Below are 22,943 nucleotides of genomic sequence, written 5' to 3'. Positions count from 1 at the left end.
ATATATAAGTTAAGCTGCCACCACGACAAGTGGAAGTCCAACATCCCAAAAGGTCAATTACTTAGGATTAGATGGAATTGCTCTAATTTAGAAAAATGGGAAGAGCAAGCTATTACTCTAAAAAAGAGGTTCATTGAAATAGGGTATGATGAGGAGACTCTCAATATGAGAATAAATGAAGTAAGAGATGTAGACAGAAGAACACTTCTAAGATTTAAAGATAAAACCAATAAAACCAATAAAGAATTAGAGACGAATACCATCTAAGTCCCAATGATCACTGAATACAGTGAGAACAGACATATAATTGAGAAAATATTCAAAAAACATTGGTCACTTCTCAAAAACGACGATATAATCGGGGAACAACTAACTGAGCAACCCAGATTTATATATTGGACAGTGAAAAACGTAAGGAACTATATAGCTCCAAGTATTCCAAAAAGAAACAGTATAACAGAAAGGGACTATTCAGGCAAAAAGATAAGAGGGTTTTTTCCATGCCCAAGCTGTAAAGCTTGTAAGTGCGGGATAAAAGCTAGTCACTTTATTTCTAATAATACGAAAGTGAAATATGCAATCAAAGATCTCATTAGGTGTCAAGATAAGGGTGTAATATACCTCATACAATGCCCATGTGGGCTAGAATACATTGGACAAACATCTAGGCCACTCAGAGATAGAATTAGGGAACACCTACTCCTAATTTAGAGAAACAATGCAGAAACACCACTCTACAAACATTTCACACTTACACATCAAGGCAATGTGAAAAGTCTTAAATATCTAAGAATTCAAAAAATAAACAGAAATTGGAGAGGAGGTGACCATGAAAAAAGACTCTTAGTTGCTGAATCCAAATGGATATTCAATTTAGACTGTTTATTTCCTAAAGGTCTTAATCACAAGGAAGATCTAGCACATCTTATAAACATGAACATCTGACTAAGACCACTGATGACACACTACAATAACATAAGTACATAAGTGTATATCATTTTATACACATAGACTAAAATGCCTACTTTATTCACTTTTAGATTTCTGATATCATTAAAATGCACTTTCCGAACAGTGCAATCATGGTTTTTATAACATTACAAATATATAATATATGTTTATCAGAAAGTGACTGATATATCAACATATGAGGCTGGACGTATATCTCTGCTAAAACCATATGTACTATGTGACTGATAGTCTATAGCTCTCTAAATCTCCCATCTTGTCCTTCATAGGTTGATCTGAGACAATATGTGCAGCTAAATAACCAACAGTTGTAGAACTAAGCACACAGATTCAACAAATGTGAATGGTTCAGTCTAACGAATAGCCTTTGTAAGCTGTACAATTAAGTAAGTTATTAATAACATATTATATGCACATAACACCATTCTCATATATTCAATAAGGTAATCTTATGAAGGTGATCTATCTGGATATAGACATGTCAATGGAATAACCAACGTCACTGAGGTGTCACTACTAATATACTACAATTTACACTATATATTTACAATATACATCTATATGGTCACACCTATATGACATCTGGTTCTGTATGTGTGATCACACTAACTCTACCAGACTATATACATTCTATCAGGTGCATTTTACATAAGATGTAACTACCTACTTCATTAGTTATCAAATACATCAGTTCAGATAAAAGTATGAGAAGTGAAATGACTCATATAGGGTTATCTTTAATTCATATATGGCCATCTGGAAGCCACGCACAGTCATCTTGATCTTTTGACTATACCCTATGCATGGTATTATTTACATCACAGATGTTGTACAAAGTTACTGTATTATATGCCAAGACGATTAAATACATAGAACGATAACACCAAGCTCAACATGTTCTCTGTTATCAATTTTGAAATTTGCCCAGTTCACTGTATGTCACTTTGTGTGATAAGCTATGAGTTGCAATTGAATACGTATATGCCTACATATTTTTATACCCATTTCTGATATCAAACATTATAGGAATTCAAGATCAAATATACCAATATACACACTATATAAGGCTCATAGGCATTACCAATACTCTAGTCTTGATAAATCCCACGATCCAGGGCCGAAATGCGTCAACAGTTTTGGTAAGCCTTATTCTATTTGCTGTACGATAGTTTTAGCTTTATTGCACTATTGTGATATATTTCTACAGGTCACTAGCAAGTTACAACGAACCATCACTTTAGAAGATTCACTACATCACAGAGGGATTTCATGTAAAGATCACATTATCTTCATAGATTTTAAGTTCTGACATCGTTCATCTTCACAGTTGATTATTTTTACAAGGTTTTTTATTTATTTTTCCACTTCTCACTTATCACTTGTTGACAATTTTTTGTGAGTCAATTTTGTGATTCATTAACTTTTTACACCTTTTTATTTTTCAATTCACTTTTTAATTTTTTCCACGTTTTTATTTTATTTTCTCTATTTTTTCTATTTTTTGGGAATTCTTTCACCATCACATATTGGAATACGTCATCACTGGAACACGTCAACACATGGACACTATATATATGTGACTTTTCCTATCGTTTATTATGGGACTATAGACAAGTACTTTGCTCTCAAGGTGCACCTTAGAGTTTGCTTTCATTCTTGGACTTTTAGTTTTATATGTTTTTATTATACTGTGCATAATACGTATGTATTGTTTGTACTATCCTTTTAAGTATTTTAATATAAAATATACATTCACTCAATCTTTTGGCGCTCTTGACACTCTTTTGATTTTGCTATCTTTATAATGTGAGCTATGACACTTATGTTTAAAGCGACACCTATTTGTTTCTCACAACACACTTATAAATATGAGCAAAGAATGCTGTGAAAAATTGTCTTTATTGTTTAACATTTTGATCTTTTGTTAAAAAAAATACACAAAAATACTCTGCTCTCGTGGATATTAAACAATTGCAAACACAAAACAAAGGTTTATCCAAAAAAAAAAATTAAATGTGAGCCACAATTATTGCCACCCTTATAGTCAATACTTTGTGCTACCTCCCTTTGCCAAGATAACAGCTCTGAGTCTTCTCCTACAATGCCTGATGAAATTGGAGAATATTTGGCAAGGGATCTGAGACCATTCCTCCATATAGAATCTCTTCAGAGGTCGACGCTGCTGGACTCTCCTATTCAGTTCACCCCACAGGTTTTTTATGGGGTTCAAGTCAGGGGACTAGGATGGCCATGGCAAGACCTTGATTATGTGGTCAGGAAACAATTTTTTGTGTTGATTTTTTTGATGTATGTTTTGGATAATTGTCCTGCTAAAAGATCCAGCCACGGCCCATTTTAAGCTTTCTGGCAGAGGCAGTCAGGTGCTCATTTGATATGTGTTGATATTTGATAGAGTCCATGATGCCATGTATCCTAACAAAATGTCCAGGTCCTCTTGCATAAAAACAGCCCCAAAACATTAAAGAGTCACCACCTTATTTAACCGTGGGCATGAGGTAATTATCCATATGGCTACCTCTCTGTGTGTACCAAACCCACCTCTGGTGTTTATTGCCAAAAAGCTCTATTTTGGTTTCAGTAGTGTCTGCCAAACTGAAGATGCTTGAGTTTGTTTTTGGATGAGAGTAGAGGCTTTATTCTTGAAACCCTTCCAAACAACTTGTGGTTATGTAGGTAACGTGGAATTGTAGTTTTGGAGACTTTGACCCCAAGACTTAACTAGCTTCTGCAATTCTCCATCTGTGATCCTTGGGGATATTTTGGCCCCTTGAACCGTTCTCTTCACAGTGCATTGAGACAATATATACACACGTCCTGTTCCAGGTTGATTCATAACATTTCCAATTGACTGGAACTTCTTAATTATTGATCAATAATGGTTGATTGATCCGGGCATTTTCAATGCTTTTGTTATTTTCGTATAGCCCCTTCCCATTTTATGAAGCTGAACAACCTTTTGCCACACATCACAGCTATATTGCTTGGTCTTACCCATTGTGATGAATGACCATTTATGCCCATGTGAAACAGGAAGTCATGGTTGAACAATTTCCTGTTTCTAGTCACCCAGGTGTACTAAAAAAATTAAAATATCAATGGGAATATACTTCAAATATATTTTTCTCATATGAATTCATAGGGGTGCCAATAATTGTGCCACACATATATTTAACAAAGATTTTTTATTTTTTTTGGGGGGATACACCTGTGTTGTATTTGCAATTGTTTGATATCAATGAGAGCAGAGTATTTTTGTGTATTTTTTTATCAAAAGGTTAAACAATAAAGACCATTTTTCACAGCCTTCTTTGCTCATATTTACCAAGGGTGCCAATATTAGTGGAAGGCACTGTATATATTTATATTTATCTCTATGTTAAAGCCCTTTGCAGTCCTTTTTTGTTCTCTCAAACACCTTTATAACATATCTTTCAGCCCTTATAACTTTTTAAACACAATTTTATCAGACAGGGTTTATATGAGTATAACTGTACTTTTAAGTTTATTTAAGTTGTGTGTTTAATGAAATTTCTTTCCCCTACCCTTTTGCGAGCTCTAAGTCATGCTATCCTGGTTGAGCGTAAAAATTGCGATTGTGCTTGGGCGACTGCGTTTAAACTCTTCCCATCATGTGCAAAAAGCCGATAAAAACAAAAAACAACAACAGTCAGCGCACCACTCGTAATCTAGCCCTGGATATCATAATGTGACAGTTGCTGGAGGTGGTATATTAATATCAAGTATAAATGACAGGATATAGATAGATATATAGATAGATAGATGGATAGATATAAATAAATAAAAGAGACAGGAGAGCGACACAAAACAGAGCCCTATATACCTGTCAAATGATATAAAAAATAGTAACAACAGTTTAATTTTGTCTTGAGTGACCCTTTAAGACGTTTTCTTTTTCCATTTTCAGTGCTTTTCCCGTTTTTATTGCCTATTCTTGAGAAAATGAACGTACAGTTGTTCCCAAAAGATATTTTGGATTTTTTTATGAAGGCCATAACCAACTTCCAGGAGAACCGGAAGAAAAGTGACCCCTCTGTAAGTTTATCACAAACACCCGGGGTGGCAGTTAGCTGCCACCTATTATAACCATGCCGAAATCCTTGTGTTTGTGGTGCCAGGCATACAACTGTCGTACACACAACAGCGCTCAGTATGCCGGGTGTCAGTGAGTTTTATACAACAGTGCTCAGTATGCCAGGTGTCAGTGAGTGTTATACAACAGCGCTCAGTATACCAGGTGTCAGTGAGTGTTATACAACAGCGCTCAGTATACCGGGTGTTAGTGAGTCTTATACAACAGTGCTCAGTATGCCGGGTGTTAGTGAGTCTTATACAACAGTGCTCAGTATGCCGGTTGTCAGTGAGTCTTATACAACAGTGCTCAGTATGCCGGGTGTCAGTGAGTCTTATACAACAGTGCTCAGTATGCCGGGTGTCAGTGAGTCTTATACAACAGTGCTCAGTATGCCGGGTGTCAGTGAGTCTTATACAACAGTGCTCAGTATGCCGGGTGTTAGTGAGTCTTATAAAACAGTGCTCAGTATACCGGGTGTCAGTGAGTCTTATACAACAGTGCTCAGTATGCCGGGTGTCAGTGAGTCTTATACAACAGTGCTCAGTATGCCGGGTGTTAGTGAGTCTTATACAACAGTGCTCAGTATGCCGGGTGTCAGTGAGTCTTATACAACAGTGCTCAGTATGCCGGGTGTTAGTGAGTCTTATACAACAGTGCTCAGTATGCTGGGTGTCATTGAGTCTTATACAACAGTGCTCAGTATGCCGGGTGTTAGTGAGTCTTATACAACAGTGCTCAGTATGCCGGGTGTTAGTGAGTCTTATACAACAGCGCTCAGTATGCCGGGTGTTAGTGAGTCTTATACAACAGTGCTCAGTATACCGGGTGTCAGTGAGTCTGATACAACAGTGCTCAGTATGCCGGGTGTCAGTGAGTCTTATACAACAGTGCTCAGTATGCCGGGTGTTAGTGAGTCTTATACAACAGTGCTCAGTATGCCGGGTGTTAGTGAGTCTTATACAACAGCGCTCAGTATGCTGGGTGTCAGTGAGTCTTATACAACAGTGCTCAGTATGCCGGGTGTCAGTGAGTCTTATACAACAGTGCTCAGTATGTCGGGTGTCAGTGAGTCTTATACAACAGTGCTCAGTATGCCTGGTGTTAGTGAGTCTTTTATACAACAGTGCTCAGTATGTCGGGTGTCAGTGAGTCTTATACAACAGTGCTCAGTATGCCTGGTGTTAGTGAGTCTTTTATACAACAGTGCTCAGTATGCCGGGTGTCAGTGAGTCTTATACAACAGTGCTCAGTATGCCGGGTGTCAGTGAGTCTTATACAACAGTGCTCAGTATGCCGGGTGTCAGTGAGTCTTATACAACAGTGCTCAGTATGCCGGGTGTTAGTGAGTCTTATATAACAGCGCTCAGTATGCCGGGTGTTAGTGAGTCTTATACAACAGTGCTCAGTATGCCGGGTGTCAGTGAGTCTTATACAACAGTGCTCAGTATGCCGGGTGTCAGTGAGTCTTATACAACAGTGCTCAGTATGCCGGGTGTTAGTGAGTCTTATACAACAGCGCTCAGTATGCCGGGTGTCAGTGAGTCTTATACAACAGCGCTCAGTATGCCGGGTGTTAGTGAGTCTTATACAACAGTGCTCAGTATGCCGGGTGTTAGTGAGTCTTATACAACAGCGCTCAGTATGCCGGGTGTTAGTGAGTCTTATACAACAGCGCTCAGTATGCTGGGTGTCAGTGAGTCTTATACAACAGTGCTCAGTATGCCGGGTGTCAGTGAGTCTTATACAACAGTGCTCAGTATGTCGGGTGTCAGTGAGTCTTATACAACAGTGCTCAGTATTTCTGGTGTTAGTGAGTCTTTTATACAACAGCGCTCAGTATGCCGGGTGTCAGTGAGTCTTATACAACAGTGCTCAGTATGCCTGGTGTTAGTGAGTCTTTTATACAACAGTGCTCAGTATGTCGGGTGTCAGTGAGTCTTATACAACAGTGCTCAGTATGCCTGGTGTTAGTGAGTCTTTTATACAACAGTGCTCAGTATGTCGGGTGTCAGTGAGTCTTATACAACAGTGCTCAGTATGCCTGGTGTTAGTGAGTCTTTTATACAACAGTGCTCAGTATGTCGGGTGTCAGTGAGTCTTATACAACAGCGCTCAGTATGCCGGGTGTTAGTGAGTCTTATACAACAGTGCTCAGTATGCCGGGTGTTAGTGAGTCTTATACAACAGTGCTCAGTATGCCGGGTGTTAGTGAGTCTTATACAACAGTGCTCAGTATGCCGGGTGTTAGTGAGTCTTATACAACAGCGCTCAGTATGTCGGGTGTCAGTGAGTCTTATACAACAGTGCTCAGTATGCCTGGTGTTAGTGAGTCTTTTATACAACAGTGCTCAGTATGTCGGGTGTCAGTGAGTCTTATACAACAGTGCTCAGTATGCCTGGTGTTAGTGAGTCTTTTATACAACAGTGCTCAGTATGCCGGGTGTCAGTGAGTCTTATACAACAGTGCTCAGTATGCCGGGTGTCAGTGAGTCTTATACAACAGTGCTCAGTATGCCGGGTGTTAGTGAGCCTTATATAACAGCGCTCAGTATGCCGGGTGTTAGTGAGTCTTATACAACAGTGCTCAGTATGCCGGGTGTCAGTGAGTCTTATACAACAGTGCTCAGTATGCCGGGTGTCAGTGAGTCTTATACAACAGTGCTCAGTATGCCGGGTGTTAGTGAGTCTTATACAACAGCGCTCAGTATGCCGGGTGTTAGTGAGTCTTTTATACAACAGCGCTCAGTATGCCGGGTGTTAGTGAGTCTTATACAACAGTGCTCAGTATGCCGGGTGTCAGTGAGTCTTATACAACAGCGCTCAGTATGCTGGGTGTTAGTGAGTCTTATACAACAGTGCTTAGTATGCCGGGTGTCACGCACACGCACACACACACACATACACATGCACAAATACACAAAGACATACACACACAGACACTGTTGGTATATACTAGGTTTACAATATCATTTGTTATTATATCAGTAGTAATCTCCAGTAAAATGTTGGAGTACTTATCTCAGCAGTTTAACAAAAAGAAAAAAGAAACAAGTTCCCAAAGCGCCAACCAAAAATGTTAGATAGACCCACTAAATAAATAATTAATAAATAAAATAAACATATAAAATTACAGGGTCTAATAGGTAGAACTCAATCCAAATACAAGGTATAATCTACAAATATTACACACTGATCCTTGTACTGTATCAGGTTAGTAAAATATTCTCTTACCAAATGTGTATTTAAAAGACAAGACAATAAATAACTGCAGTTCATGCATACATATAAAGTCCACAGTCTTTATCCACACTGTCCTGCTGCTCCTTTAATTCCACTGGTGTAACATCCGTGGATACATAAACTGGAGATAATCCCTGTCAAAAGAAACAAGAAGACAGGAGCGCAACTCCGTGTACAGAGCAGTACACGGACGATCTAAGTGTAGATTAAAAGACTTTTTAATATTAAAACAAATATACAGACATCCACACAAATGATCCAAAACTCACATCGATACCCTCAAACATATGAGGTATGTAAGCGCATCAATGAGGTAAAAAGAGTACGTTCCACCACCGGTCTCCTCCTTCCCCTCTCCAAGGATATTCGATAGCCAGCGGGTAAGTCCTCTCAAAGGTATCCGGACCCTCTCTGTTCCGTTTAGATAGACGCTGTCCTGTTAAAAGCCGGCTCCAGTACAGGTACTATCTTGCTCGTCAGAGTGCGTCCTACGTTCCGTAAAGTGGGCGTGGCCTAACGCATTTCGCAAGGCTCCTCCTCGCTGCGTCTATCTAAACGGAACAGAGAGGGTCCGGATACCTTTGAGAGGACTTACCCGCTGGCTATCGAATATCCTTGGAGAGGGGAAGGAGGAGACCGGTGGTGGAACGTACTCTTTTACCTCATTGATGCGCTTACATACCTCATATGTTTGAGGGTATCGATGTGAGTTTTGGATCATTTGTTTGGATGTCTGTATATTTGTTTTAATATTAAAAAGTCTTTTAATCTACACTTAGATCGTCCGTGTACTGCTCTGTACACGGAGTTGCGCTCCTGTCTTCTTGTTTCTTTTGACAGGGATTATCTCCAGTTTATCTCAGCAGTTGCCAACCAATAAAAATGTATATACGTAACAATATATTTATTAAAAACCAATATTTATTCCTTAGTTCTTGATTAGTTAGCTTTATAGACATCTTGAATTATATTTATGTAGAAACTAGATTATGAACCAATTATATGTCTATGCTGTTATATTCTATTATTCTTTACAAAGCAAACCAAAATATATCTCTAAAATTAACCTTTACTCACAATAAATACCACAAATGAAACTCCCAGAACAGTCTATAATTAGCCAATAACTCTAATGCTGAACTTATAACCATCAGAGAAATTGTATATGTAACACAATCAATTTATATGCAATTTCTAAGAGATTTCACAATAAGCAAGACTATAAAAGTACCAATTCTTTTCTAGCAAATAAAATAATTTAGCAACAATATGACTAGTTCTAAACTACACAATATAAATTTAAAATACCAAATATTCCTTTAAATCACCAGCTTCAATTAAACTGTAGCAACAATTAATGTATTTGCTTTAGAATATTAAATTATAACCACTGCCATACGTTAACCACATAACCAATTTGCATGTTTCAGCTTTTTCAGATAAATCCATTCACCGTCATAAATAAGAGGTTTTGCACTTATGGAAAAAGAAAAATGTAGGCCCAGTTTTGCTTTATAGAGACTGTGTTCCAAAGGTAGCAGTTGTCAGTCAGTCAAAATTCCAGCAAAGACCCTTTTCTTTCCTCTTGCATAAGCTTTTATCAAGTGATAATTGGTAATCATTGGTGAATATTCGGATACGCCCTTATCGAAGCTTGTCCCTTCATTGGCTGACTGGAAATGTGTGGTTATTTGATCCTACAATCTCCTTTGGTTGCAATTCTCGCATAAACCACCAGAGGGCAGCAGACACTGTCAAACAGTTTCACTATCAAATACTGCTAGTTTAGTATTGGATTTAAAGTGTTCATTAAATACATTGATAATTTCCAGTATTAATAAATTATATGTCCAATATGTGTGAGACCATATAATACTATTTAATCTGAGTATTTTCATACTAAACATGAGTATATTCCACTTCATTATGGCACTTAAAAAGGATATTCATACTTTCAGCATGGATCTAATTAATATTTTACAATTATCATCTTTTCCAGTTATTATAAATATTTAGTGTATAACTATATGATAGGACTCAGGGTAGGCACTCCTGTAACAGCATTTATTACCCCCTTTTGGAGCCCAATCTGTTCCTCAGATGTCTGGAAATAAAAGAAAGTGTCATTCTGAGATTTTTTAACACATTTTAAATCTACCAATGCAGCTATTATTCAATTCACTTCATATTTAATATACAAACAGACAATCTCTCAGACTTATCTATTTATATTTAACCCTTTGAGTGCTAAGCACTTTCCCACCTGGGTGCTAAGCTGATTTAATTTAGGCGATTACCTTTCCAATGGTGGGTCTTGGGGGTCTATAGCTGCTTAGATGCCTGAATTATAGGCTTCTAAGCAGCATGCCCCCTTTCCCTATACTTTGTATTGACAAATTGTTAATAAAGTTGCACAGTGACGTCATCACGTCATTGCGCGTGACGTCACCGCGCAAAACGTGATGCAAAACGTGATGCCCCGGCGATGCCTGTCACTCTACAAGTACGATCGCCGGGGTAGGAGCGGGTGGGAGCCCCCAGATCTCCCTCAAGGTGGGAGAGTGCTAGTGACGGTTCTGAGCCATCATTAGCACCAGAGTGGGAAACTCTGTGATGGCTCAGAGCCGTCATTAGCACTCAAAAGGTTAAACCATACGGAGGTATGAATTAAATATTTTGAAAATTATTAATATAGGTTATTTAAAATTTCAAACTGTCTTCACATGCCTGTAAGTGAATATTGGCATGTCAGGGTTTTTTCCCTGTTGTTTGCCATGTGCTGCTGGCAGCCATTTTACTCACCTCTCTTCCTGACTATGGTGCATTGTGGGTGATGCTGCTCATTTCCTACACTTCCTTTTATGGCCAGACTGGTGTGCATCATCCATGTGAGACAGAATGCAGTCTCAGAATTGTGATGTCATCACTTATTATTTAAGGGCCTCTGTTCAGTATGCTTTGCCTTAGCCTTGTCTCAGACCTGTTTGTGAGAGTTCCTGTGTATTACCTGGCTGCCTGACGTCCTTCCTGGTTCCTGATCCCTGGCTTGTTCCTGACTCTGCTGTTTTCCTTGTTCCTGATTCCGGCTCGTCTGACTATTTGCTTTGGCTCCTGACTCGGCTCGTCTGACTACCAGCTCTGGTTTTGACTCCTGGCTTGTTATTTGACTTGTGGACTTTTTATTATTTTTTGCTATGAATAAAGGTGTGATTATTTTTGCACTTCTCATCTCAGTCTGATTCCTGGCACCCTGACATTACGCAAAGGCCATGAATCCTGATGGTGCTAATAATCCACCTTTACCTGCCATCATTTCCAGGATGGATGAACAGGATCACCGCTTGGATCAATTTGCAGTAGCTCTGCAAACCCTGCAGACTCGCACTGCACATTTGGACCAAAGTTTCCCGCAAGTTATGGCTGCTCCTGTTTCCGCTGCTGCACCTATGCCTACCAGGAGCATGTCCGGTTCTGCACCTCTACCTCAGCCATATGGAGGAGATCCTATTCAGTGCAGAGGGTTTTTGAACCAGGTGGGCATTTACTTTGAGATGTTACCTCAGGCGTTTCCCTCTGACAGAGCTAAGGTGGGATTTCTCATCTCGTTACTCTCTGACACAGCTCTTGCCTGGGCTAATCCCTTGTGGGAGACTAATAAACCTGTGATTTCAAATTAACCTGAATTTGTGGCCTCCTTTCGAAGGGTATTTGATATTCCGGCTCGCTCCTCCTCTGCTGCTAAACGACTCATGTCCATTCAGCAAGGTACAAGATCTGTTGCTCAGTATGCTATTGAGTTCTGTACGCTTGCCGCAGAGGTAGGTTTGAACAATGAAGCCCTTGTTGCCGCCTTCTTTCATGGGCTCTCTGATGCGATTAAAGACGAAGTTGTTGCCAGAGATTTACCAGAGGATCTTGAGGCATTGGTGTCTTTTTTGATCCTAATTGACATCAGACTCAGAGAGAGGTCCTCTTTCAAGGAGCGCTTGCGGAAGTCTCCTGTTCCATTGTCTCCTACGTGTTCGTTCCCACCCATGCCTCCCTCTCCTCCCATGCCTCCTGGTCCCGAGTCACCAGGTACTGCTGAGCCAATGTAGTTGGGATTCACGCGTCTCTCCGCGGCGGAGAGGGCCTTTAGGAGGAGGGAGGGGCTCTGCCTCTATTGTGGGTTACAGGGCCACATTTTGAAGTCTTGTCCTACATGGCCGGGAAACGCTCTTGTCCTACATGGCTGGGAAACGCTCACACCTAAGGTCCTGTCGGGGGCAGACCTTGGGTGGTTTATCCTCGTCCCCGGAACCGCTTAAGGAGAAACCTTTTGTCATGGTTGTCCTTTCCTGGGTGGACTCCTCCATAGTCACTCAGGCTCTTGTTGACTCCGGTGCTGCGGGCTATTTCATTGACAGTGCTTTTGTATCAAAGCACTCCATTCCTGTTTTGCCTCGGTCCATTCCGCTTGCTATCTTCAGCCCGCACTCGTTACTCACGAAACTGCTCTGTTGCCCATGGCTGCTGGGGCTCTCCATTTTGAAAACCTCCAGTTCCAGGTGATAAACTCTCCGCATTTTCCGGTTGTTCTGGGTTATCCCTGGCTCCAAAAGCACAATCCCAGTCTCGACTGGCGCAGGTCCGAAATTTTGTTGTGGTCCCCGCAATGTATTTCCACTTGTCTTCGGAAAACAGTTAAAGTCTTGTGCACTTCTTCGGTATCTCAATTGCCAGAGGAGTACCGAGAGTTCCTAGACGTGTTTGACAAGGTGCGTGCCGGTACGTTGCCTCCTCACCGGTCTTACTATTGTGCCATAGACCTGCAACCCAGAGCCATTCCTCCTCGGGGCCGGGTGTACCCTCTGTCTGTTGCAGAGAATTGTGCTATGGAGGAGTATGTTGCTGATGCTCTGTCGCGGGGGATCATCCGCAAATCCTGCTGTCCTGCAGGGGCTGGCTTCTTCTTTGTGAAGAAAAAGGGTGGCGAGTTAAGACCATGTATCGATTATAGGGGTCTTAATAGTCTTACCATTAAGAATGACTTGCTGTGGGGGTGAAACAGTCATTGGTAATGTTGTGTTTGCTGCACTTTTTGTGTTTTACTAGGAGTATGTCGACTAAGCTCCTGTATACATGAACTATCTATGGTCAAAGCAAAGGACTTTAGCTTGAATGCAGTCCTATATCTTTAAATGGATATCTGTCTAACTTTTTGCTAACTTGCTGAGTGCTGACTTAAGAACGGATGAAAGAGGGACTGTGTTATGTTTGAATATCTGCAAACAGACTGCCATGCAAGCGTGAGCTGTATCAATCTGTGGAACACATGCAAATGTATATATGCGTTACAGATGGTGGTCTCGTTTCGTCTCTATCCTACTGTCTACTGAGTGGAGATAGCTGTGGGGGCATTTTTGGTACATCTTGTTAATAGCCTCTATCTACGTAGATCAGCTCAGGGAAGCCTGGTTCTTTCTTTGTGCAGCTAAGTGCCGGTACAGCTGATTTCTTTACTACGTGTGGGAAGTACTTCTCATAATCTGAGCTGATTGGAAGTCAATGACGGCTATACCACTCCTCCCTCAGTGACGTCAGACGCCTTGGTGAGAGGGAAACACGAGCAGTCTTTTGGGAAACAGAAATTACAGGACGCCAAAGCTAAGTGTTTCTTGCTTCTTCTGTTTGAAATTCTTACGCACAGCTACTTGTTGGATCGAGTCAACAGTAAGAACTGATTTCTTCCTTATGTCATCAGGTCTATATTGTTACCGCTCGTTACCTAGCACTTGGGAACTTTTGCTAGCTACTAAGTGAGACAGTCTTTATATTATGTGCATATATTAATATGTCATTACATACATTCGATTTTTCTGTGTAATACATTGTATCTGCTCTCCTATATGTGTACACATTACCTATTTCTTGTGCATTTCTCATCTGAATGGTGGATCTTTTGTGCAATTGTAAATAGGTTTCTAGCAGCATACGTATACTTAGGCAGTTCTTATCCATGTAAATGCTTTTTACCTTAGTTTTTGTTCGTTTTTAATTGGTGTTCACTTTATATTGTTGGACCTGGCTTTAAATAATGATTCACTGAATGTGATGGGGAATAATAAATTGACTTTTTTGTAAAATATTCTGTGTGCTAGTTTTAATCCCTTGCTTTTTCAGATCATTAATATATGATTTTAAACTTTTCTTTCTATATATATTTTATTTATACTTATTATCAAGGGTGGCACCAGAGTTAGATATTCTCAGCAATATTTTCTACTCTCTCATACGCTCTTTATATTTTACCATTAAGAATGCTTACCCTTTTCCGCTCATTACGGAACTCTTTGACCACCTCAACTAAACTTGATTTGAGAGGAGCGTACAATCTCGTTAGGATTAACGAGGGTCACGAATGGAAAACAGCATTTAACACCAGGAGCGGGCATTATGAGTATCTTGTAATGCCCTTTGGCCTATGTAATGCTCCTGCTGTTTTTCAGGAATTTATTAATGATGTCCTACGAGATATGTTGCAACAGTGTGTTGTGGTGTACTTAGACGACATCCTCATACACTCACCCACACTTGAGGCTCATCGTTCTAATGTTACACAGGTTCTTCAGAGACTACGTGAGAACGGCCTGTTTTGTAAACTCGATAAATGTGAGTTCCATCAGACTCAAGTAACCTTCTTAGGTTATGTTATCTCCGTTGCAGGGTTCTCCATGGATCCTGACAAGTTATCTGCAGTTCTGCAGTGGCCTCGCCCAGTTGGTCTTCGGTCTATTCAACGTTTTTTGGGGTTCGCCAATTACTATAGAAAGTTTATTAAAAACTTTTCTTCCTTTGTCAAACCTATCACAGACATGACCCGTAAAGAGAATGATCCACTCCATTGGTCACCTGCTGCCATTAAGGCCTTTGATAGTCTTAAGACTGCCTTTGCTGCCACTCCAGTTCTGGCTCATCCTAACCCTGTCCTGCCTTTCGTTCTTGAGGTCGAAATGTCTGAGACTGGAGTAGGTGCCCTCTTGTCTCAACGTCCTACGCCTGACGGTTCCTTGCATCCGTGTGGTTTCTTCGCTAAGAAATTGTCTCCAGCGGAGTGCAATTATGAAATTGGCGACAGGGAATTACTGGCCATAATTTTGGCACTCAAGGAATGGAGGCATCTTCTTGAGGATACTAGTGTGCCAGTGCTCATTCTTACTGACCACAAGAATTTAACTTATCTATCTGAAGCAAAACGTTTGTCGCTATTTTTGTCTTGGTTTAATTATGTGGTCTCCTACCTGCCTGGTAGTAAGAATGTTAGAGCTGATGCCCTCTCTCGACAATTTTCACCTCTGTCCAAGGAGGAGTCTGTACCTACTCCTGTTATACCTCCTGACCATATTTTGGCTACCATACGTACTAATTCGACTTCTCCCTTGGGGGAGGAGATCCTGGCTGCACAAACCAATGCACCTCCTGAGAAACCTAGTGGTAAGTGTTTTGTTCCTGAGAATCTTCAAACTAAACTTTTGCACACTTATCACTATCCTAAAGCCGCAGGTCACCCAGGCAAGAACCAAATGAATTGGTTTTGTCACTCAATAATTCTGGTGGCCAGGTCTTCGTTCTGATATTGCTGCGTATATTGCCTCCTGCTCAGTTTGTGCACAGAATAAGACTCCTCGACGTCTTCCTGTGGGTCTTCTTCAACCTATTACTAATGGTGAGCGTCCTTGGACACATCTTTCCATGGACTTCATTGTCGAGCTCCCTGTTTCCAATGGCAATACTGTTATCCTTATGGTGGTTGACCGTTTTTCTAAAATGTCACATTGCATTCCCTTGATGAAGCTCCCTACCGCTCAGGAGCTTGCTTCGATTTTTGCCCGGGAGGTCTTCCATTTACATGGGTTACCCAAGGAGATAGTGTCGGACCGGGGTAGCCAGTTTGTCTCCAGATTTTGGCGTTCCTTTTGTGCTCAAATGGGGATCCAGCTTTCCTTCTCCTCGGCATATCACCCTCAATCCAATGGGGCTGCAGAACGGTCTAATCAAGCTCTGGAACAGTTCCTCCGTTGCTATGTCTCAGATCACCACAATAATTGGTCTGAACTGTTACCTTGGGCAGAGTTTGCTCGTAATAGTGCTATTAATGCTTCCTCCAAGTAATCCCCGTTCATGGCAAATTATGGGTTTCAACCATCCTTGTTGCCCGATTCATTCATGTCTCAGGGTATTCCGGCTTTGGAGGAGCATCTCTGGCAACTCCGTTTCCAAGTGGGTGCAGATTCAGGATTGCCTTCATCGTTCTATGCAGCGCAAAAAGTTCCAGGCTGATTGTAGGCGTCTGCCCGCACCTTCCTACCAGGTTGGTGAGAGAGTTTGGCTGTCCTCCCGCAACCTGAACCTTTAAGTGCCTTCCAATAAATTGGCTCCCCATTATGTTGGTCCTTTTGGAATACTCTGACGGGTTAATCCTGTGGCCTACGCTCTTGACCTTCCTCCTGCTATGCGCATCTCCAATGTTTTTCATGTCTCCCTCTTGAAACCATTGGTTTGTAATCGGTTTACCACTGTGTTGCCTCGTCCCCGTCCTATCTTTGTTGACAACCATGAGGAGTATGAGGTCAGCAACATTATTGACTCTCGTATGTCCAGGGGCCGTGTACAGAATTTGGTTCACTGAAGGGCTGCGGTCCGGAGAAGCGTTCTTGGGTTCCCTCCTCTGATGTTCATGCTCCCGCCCTCCTCCGTGCCTTCCATGCCCGTTTCCCCAATAAGCCTTTTGTCCTCCCGTGGGGAGGGGTCATTGAGGGCAGGGTACTGTCAGGGTTTTTTCCCTGTTATTTGCCATGTGCTGCTGGCAGCCATTTTACTCACCTCTCTTCCTGACTATGATGCATTGTGGGGGATGCTGCTCATTTCCTACACTTCCTTTTATGGCCAGATTGGTGTGCATCATCCATGTAAGACAGGATGCAGTCTCAGAATTGTGATGTCATCACTTATTATTTAAGGGCCTCTGTTCAGTATGCTTTGCCTTTGCGTTGTCTCAGACCTGTTTGTGAGAGTTCCTGTGTATTACCTGGCTGCCTGACGTCCTTCCTGGTTCCTGATCCCTGGCTTGTTCCTGACTCTACTTTTTTCCTTGTTCCTGATTCCGGCTCGTCTGACTATTCGCTTTGGCTCCTGACTCGGCTCGTCTGACTACCAGCTCTGGTTTTGACTCCTGGCTTGTTATTTGACTTGTGGTTTTTTTTTATTATTTTTTGCTATGAATAAAGGTGTGATTATTTTTGCACTTCTCGTCTCAGTCTGATTCCTGGCACCCTGATAGGCTTATGTTCTTCCCAGACCAGGATGTTTATTGTATCCTATCAATGGATCCTTATCTGTTTATCATACATATGCTAATTACTACACGTCCTCAGCTTCAGCTAGCTTCAAAAAGTCATTACAGACAGTATGTCTGTTATCTTCACATGGGGTCATTACCTGGTAACTTTTATTACCTAGAAGAAAGATCAAGACATCCTGAGTTTTACAAGTGTCTATTTCTTTGTTCTACAAATCTGTGTTTCATAACAAAAAGGGAGGGGTTGATATCACCCATTCCAGCGTTTGTTCACAATGCAGCTAAATCAATTCATAGTAGATATTAGCTAAATGAGATATTAAATTATGTGATATCCAATGCCACTCAGCCCCTGACAACACAAATATACACATACAGTATACATGCACACACATACACATGCACAAATACACATAGACATACACGCACACACACACAAATTATACACATACGCACGCACACATATAACTCTTTTAATCATAGTGATGTTTTGCTTATTATGGCTCATTCCCACAGGGCCGGGTGGACTTACTTCAACTTATGGTCGATTCAAGAACAGCAGATGTGAGTGATCAACAAAAAGGTATGCAGGACTGCACCAAGCTCATGTTAATTACAAAAATATGTGGCTACTATTGTACCTAGTGGTGCTACTAAATCTATATAAAATTCTGTTATCACCGATAACGTCTGCAAAGGTTGACGTTCACATTTAAACCTTCATTTGTTAGAAAGGAAAACAAAAAAAAAAAACAAAAAAAAACAAACAGCATTATTTGAGTGTAAATGATAAATATTTACACATAATCTAAACATCATACTTAAGACACTGGCTGTATTTTAGCTATCCATTTCTTTCAATTAGCTGCTGAAAACCGTCTTGCTTGGATGTAGCAGTTTACATGCGCATGTTAAATAACCAGTCATTACAAGTGGCAGGTTAATGCTCCCGCGAGCTTGCGGTTTCACTTTGCGCTTAGCGCAATTAACCAAAATGTGGACAGTTCTTTCAAATAAATAAAAAATATGAGTATTTTTTTTAAAACTGCACAAAATATTTATAAAGGGTTAAAGCGAGGTGATGTGGGGTGCTTGAAAAAAATGCACTGAAAGGGCCTTTACATAGAGGTAAATGGGGGGGCTGTGTTTTTACTGTAAATATATATGTGTATGGTTATATACATATATATTTATGTGTTAATATCTGTATATACATATAGTAACACATAAATATATATGTATACACACATAATAACACATAAATATATATGTATATACACATAATAACACATAACTATATATGTATATACATATAGTAACACATAAATATATATGTATACACACATAGTAACACATAAATATATATGTATACACACATAATAACACATAAATATATATGTATATACACATAATAACACATAACTATATATGTATATACATATAGTAACACATAAATATATATGTATACACACATAATAACACATAAATATATATGTATACACACATAATAACACATAAATGTATCTGTATATACACATAGTAACACATAAATATATATGTATACACACACAGTAACACGTAAATATATCTGTATATACACATAATAACACATAAATATATATGTATATACACATAATAACACATAAATATATATGTATATACACATAGTAACACATAAATATATCTGTATATACACATAGTAACACATAAATATATATATATGTATATACACATAGTAACACATAAATATATATGAATATACACACAGTAACACATAAATATATGTATATACACACAGTAACACATAAATATATATGTATATACACATAGTAACACATAAATATATATGTATATACACATATTAACACATAAATATATATGTATATACACATAATAACACATAAATATATATGTATATACACATAGTAACACATAAATATATAATGTATATACATATACTAACACATAAATATATATGTATATACACATAGTAACACATAAATATATCTGTATATACACACAGTAACACATAAATATATGTATATACACATACTAACACATAAATATATATGTATATACACATAGTAACACATAAATATATATGTATATACACATACTAATACATAAATATATATGTATATACACATAGTAACACATAAATATATATGTATATACACATAGTAACACATAAATATATATGTATATACACATACTAACACATAAATATATATGTATATACACATAATAACACATAAATATATCTGTATACACACACAGTAACACGTAAATATATCTGTATATACACATAATAACACGTAAATATATATGTATATACACATAGTAACACATAAATATATAATGTATATACATATACTAACACATAAATATATATGTATATACACATAGTAACACATAAATATATCTGTATATACACACAGTAACACATAAATATATCTGTATATACACATAATAACACATAAATATATATGTATATACACATAGTAACACATAAATATATATGTATATACACATAGTAACACATAAATATATATGTATATACACATAATAACACATAAATATATATGTATATACACATACTAACACATAAATATATATGTATATACACATAGTAACACATAAATATATATGTATATACACATACTAACACATAAATATATATGTATATACGCATAGTAACACATAAATATATATGTATATACACATAATAACACATAAATATATATGTATATACACATAGTAACACATAAATATATATGTATATACACATAGTAACACATAAATATATATGTATATACACATAATAACACATAAATATATATATGTATATACACATAGTAACACATAAATATATATGTATATACACATAGTAACACATAAATATATATGTATATACACATAGTAACACATAAATATATATATGTATATACACATAGTAACATAAATATATATATGTATATACACATAGTAACACATAAATATATATGTATATACACATAGTAACACATAAATATATATGTATATACACATAATAACACATAAATATATATGTATATACACATAGTAACACATAAATATATATGTATAGACACATAGTAACACATAAATATATATGTATATACACATAGTAACACATAAATATATATGTATATACACATAGTAACACATAAATATATATGTATATACACATAGTAACACATAAATATATATGTATATACACATAGTAACACATAAATATATATGTATATACACATAGTAACACATAAATATATATGTATATACACATAATAACACATAAATATATATGTATATACACATAGTAACACATAAATATATATGTATATACACATAATAACACATAAATATATATGTATATACACATAGTAACACATACATATATATGTATATACACATAGTAACACATAAATATATATGTATATATACATAATAACATATAAATATATATGTATATACACATAGTAACACATAAATATATATGTATATACACATAGTAACACATAAATATATCTGTATATACACATAATAACACATAAATATATCTGTATATACACATAGTAACACATAAATATATATGTATAGACACATAGTAACACATTAAATATATATGTATATACACATAGTAACACATACATATATATGTATATACACATACTAACACATAAATATATATGTATATACACATAGTAACACATAAATATATATGTATATACACATAGTAACACATATATATATAACATAGTAACACATATATATATATATATATATATATATATATATGTATATACACATAATAACACATAAATATATATGTATATACACATAATAACACATAAATATATATGTATAGACACATAGTAACACATAAATATATATGTATATACACATAGTAACACATACATATATATGTATATACACATATTAACACATAAATATATATGTATATACACATAGTAACACATAAATATATATGTATAGACACATAGTAACACATAAATATATATGTATATACACATAGTAACACATACATATATATGTATATACACATATTAACACATAAATATATATGTATATACACATAGTAACACATAAATATATATGTATATACACATAGTAACACATAAATATATATGTATATACACATAATAACATATAAATATATATGTATATACACATAGTATTTTACCCAATTTAAGATATGCACCCCGAATATGGTGATCTTACTGTATATTTCTACCAGGTTTCCATGACAAATATGATATAGTTATGATATAAATCTAAAACTGTTTGGAATCTGGGGTTTATGTAAGACCCCCTGTATGTGTTAGAAATAGGTGGTTTACAAAACACTATATTACAAATATACTGGTTATTTAATAAGATGTGAACAGTATTAATATGTGAATATGATTACTAATACATAATAGTTTTATTTGGGAGGTGCATGTCTTACAATAAATTGTGTGAACCGTTCTACATATAATTATTTTCCTTTATTTTGTCTTCTATTTGCTGTCCTCATTACCAATGATATCACAATTTCCTTTTGTGTTAAATATAAGCAACCCCTTGATCATGTTGGCTGTATGTTAATAAATAACCATAATACATGTCACAGCGATATCGCTGTGATGACAGGCTAATCAGATGCAATAACATCTGGTGTTTCCTGTATGTATGTACAATTATACGATACATAGTTAAAAGTTAAGACCGCATTGAAGTATAGATGTGTCATGTCATTATATTCCAAGTATAACTACTGACATTTTAGACGCTCGCAGTAACAATCTGGAGATAGTGAGTGTATTTTCTAAGAACGTAGCTGAGGGGTTTGTCTCCCAAAACGTGTCTGATTGGACAACCGGCTTTCTCACTCCAACCAATCCGCAGTTACATTGCACCGTTCTACAATGAGTATCACTGCAACTTTGTACGATTGGCTAAAATAGGGGGTTGCCGAATTAAACGCTCAGGATTGGTGTTACCATTTTATGACAGGTATAAAAAGGACCTGCAGCAAACATTCAGCTTGTCATTTTTTAACCATATTCACATTGAGAAAGGCCGTATAACAGCCGAAATGCGTTTGCGTGATTAGAATAATTTTTGGCACCTTAGTTTTCACCTTAGTAGCTGCGTGTACAATAGCACCTTGTGTTACCCCTGACACCTCAAGCCGAGGAATCCTGTTATCGGCCAGGAAAACAGGGGGGTGTCACTCGGTGTACTTGTGCAGCTTCCTTG

The 22,943-nt window shown here is 37.6% G+C and overlaps 1 protein-coding gene across 1 annotated transcript in view; it reads left to right on the top strand.

Moving 5' to 3' along the window:
* The window catches only part of LOC128643985 (cytochrome P450 3A9), a 607,001-nt gene that overhangs the window by 319,883 nt on the left and 264,175 nt on the right, over positions 1 to 22,943 (top strand). The window contains exons 9-10 of the mRNA XM_053696752.1: positions 4,916 to 5,043; positions 18,177 to 18,243. Coding sequence (XP_053552727.1) covers positions 4,916 to 5,043; positions 18,177 to 18,243 — 195 coding nt within the window. The remainder of the gene's footprint in view (positions 1 to 4,915; positions 5,044 to 18,176; positions 18,244 to 22,943) is intronic.

This window comes from Bombina bombina, unplaced genomic scaffold (assembly GCF_027579735.1).
Source record: "Bombina bombina isolate aBomBom1 unplaced genomic scaffold, aBomBom1.pri scaffold_78_1, whole genome shotgun sequence".
Classification (NCBI taxonomy): domain Eukaryota; kingdom Metazoa; phylum Chordata; class Amphibia; order Anura; family Bombinatoridae; genus Bombina; species Bombina bombina.
This window is presented reverse-complemented; position numbering and strand designations above follow the sequence as displayed.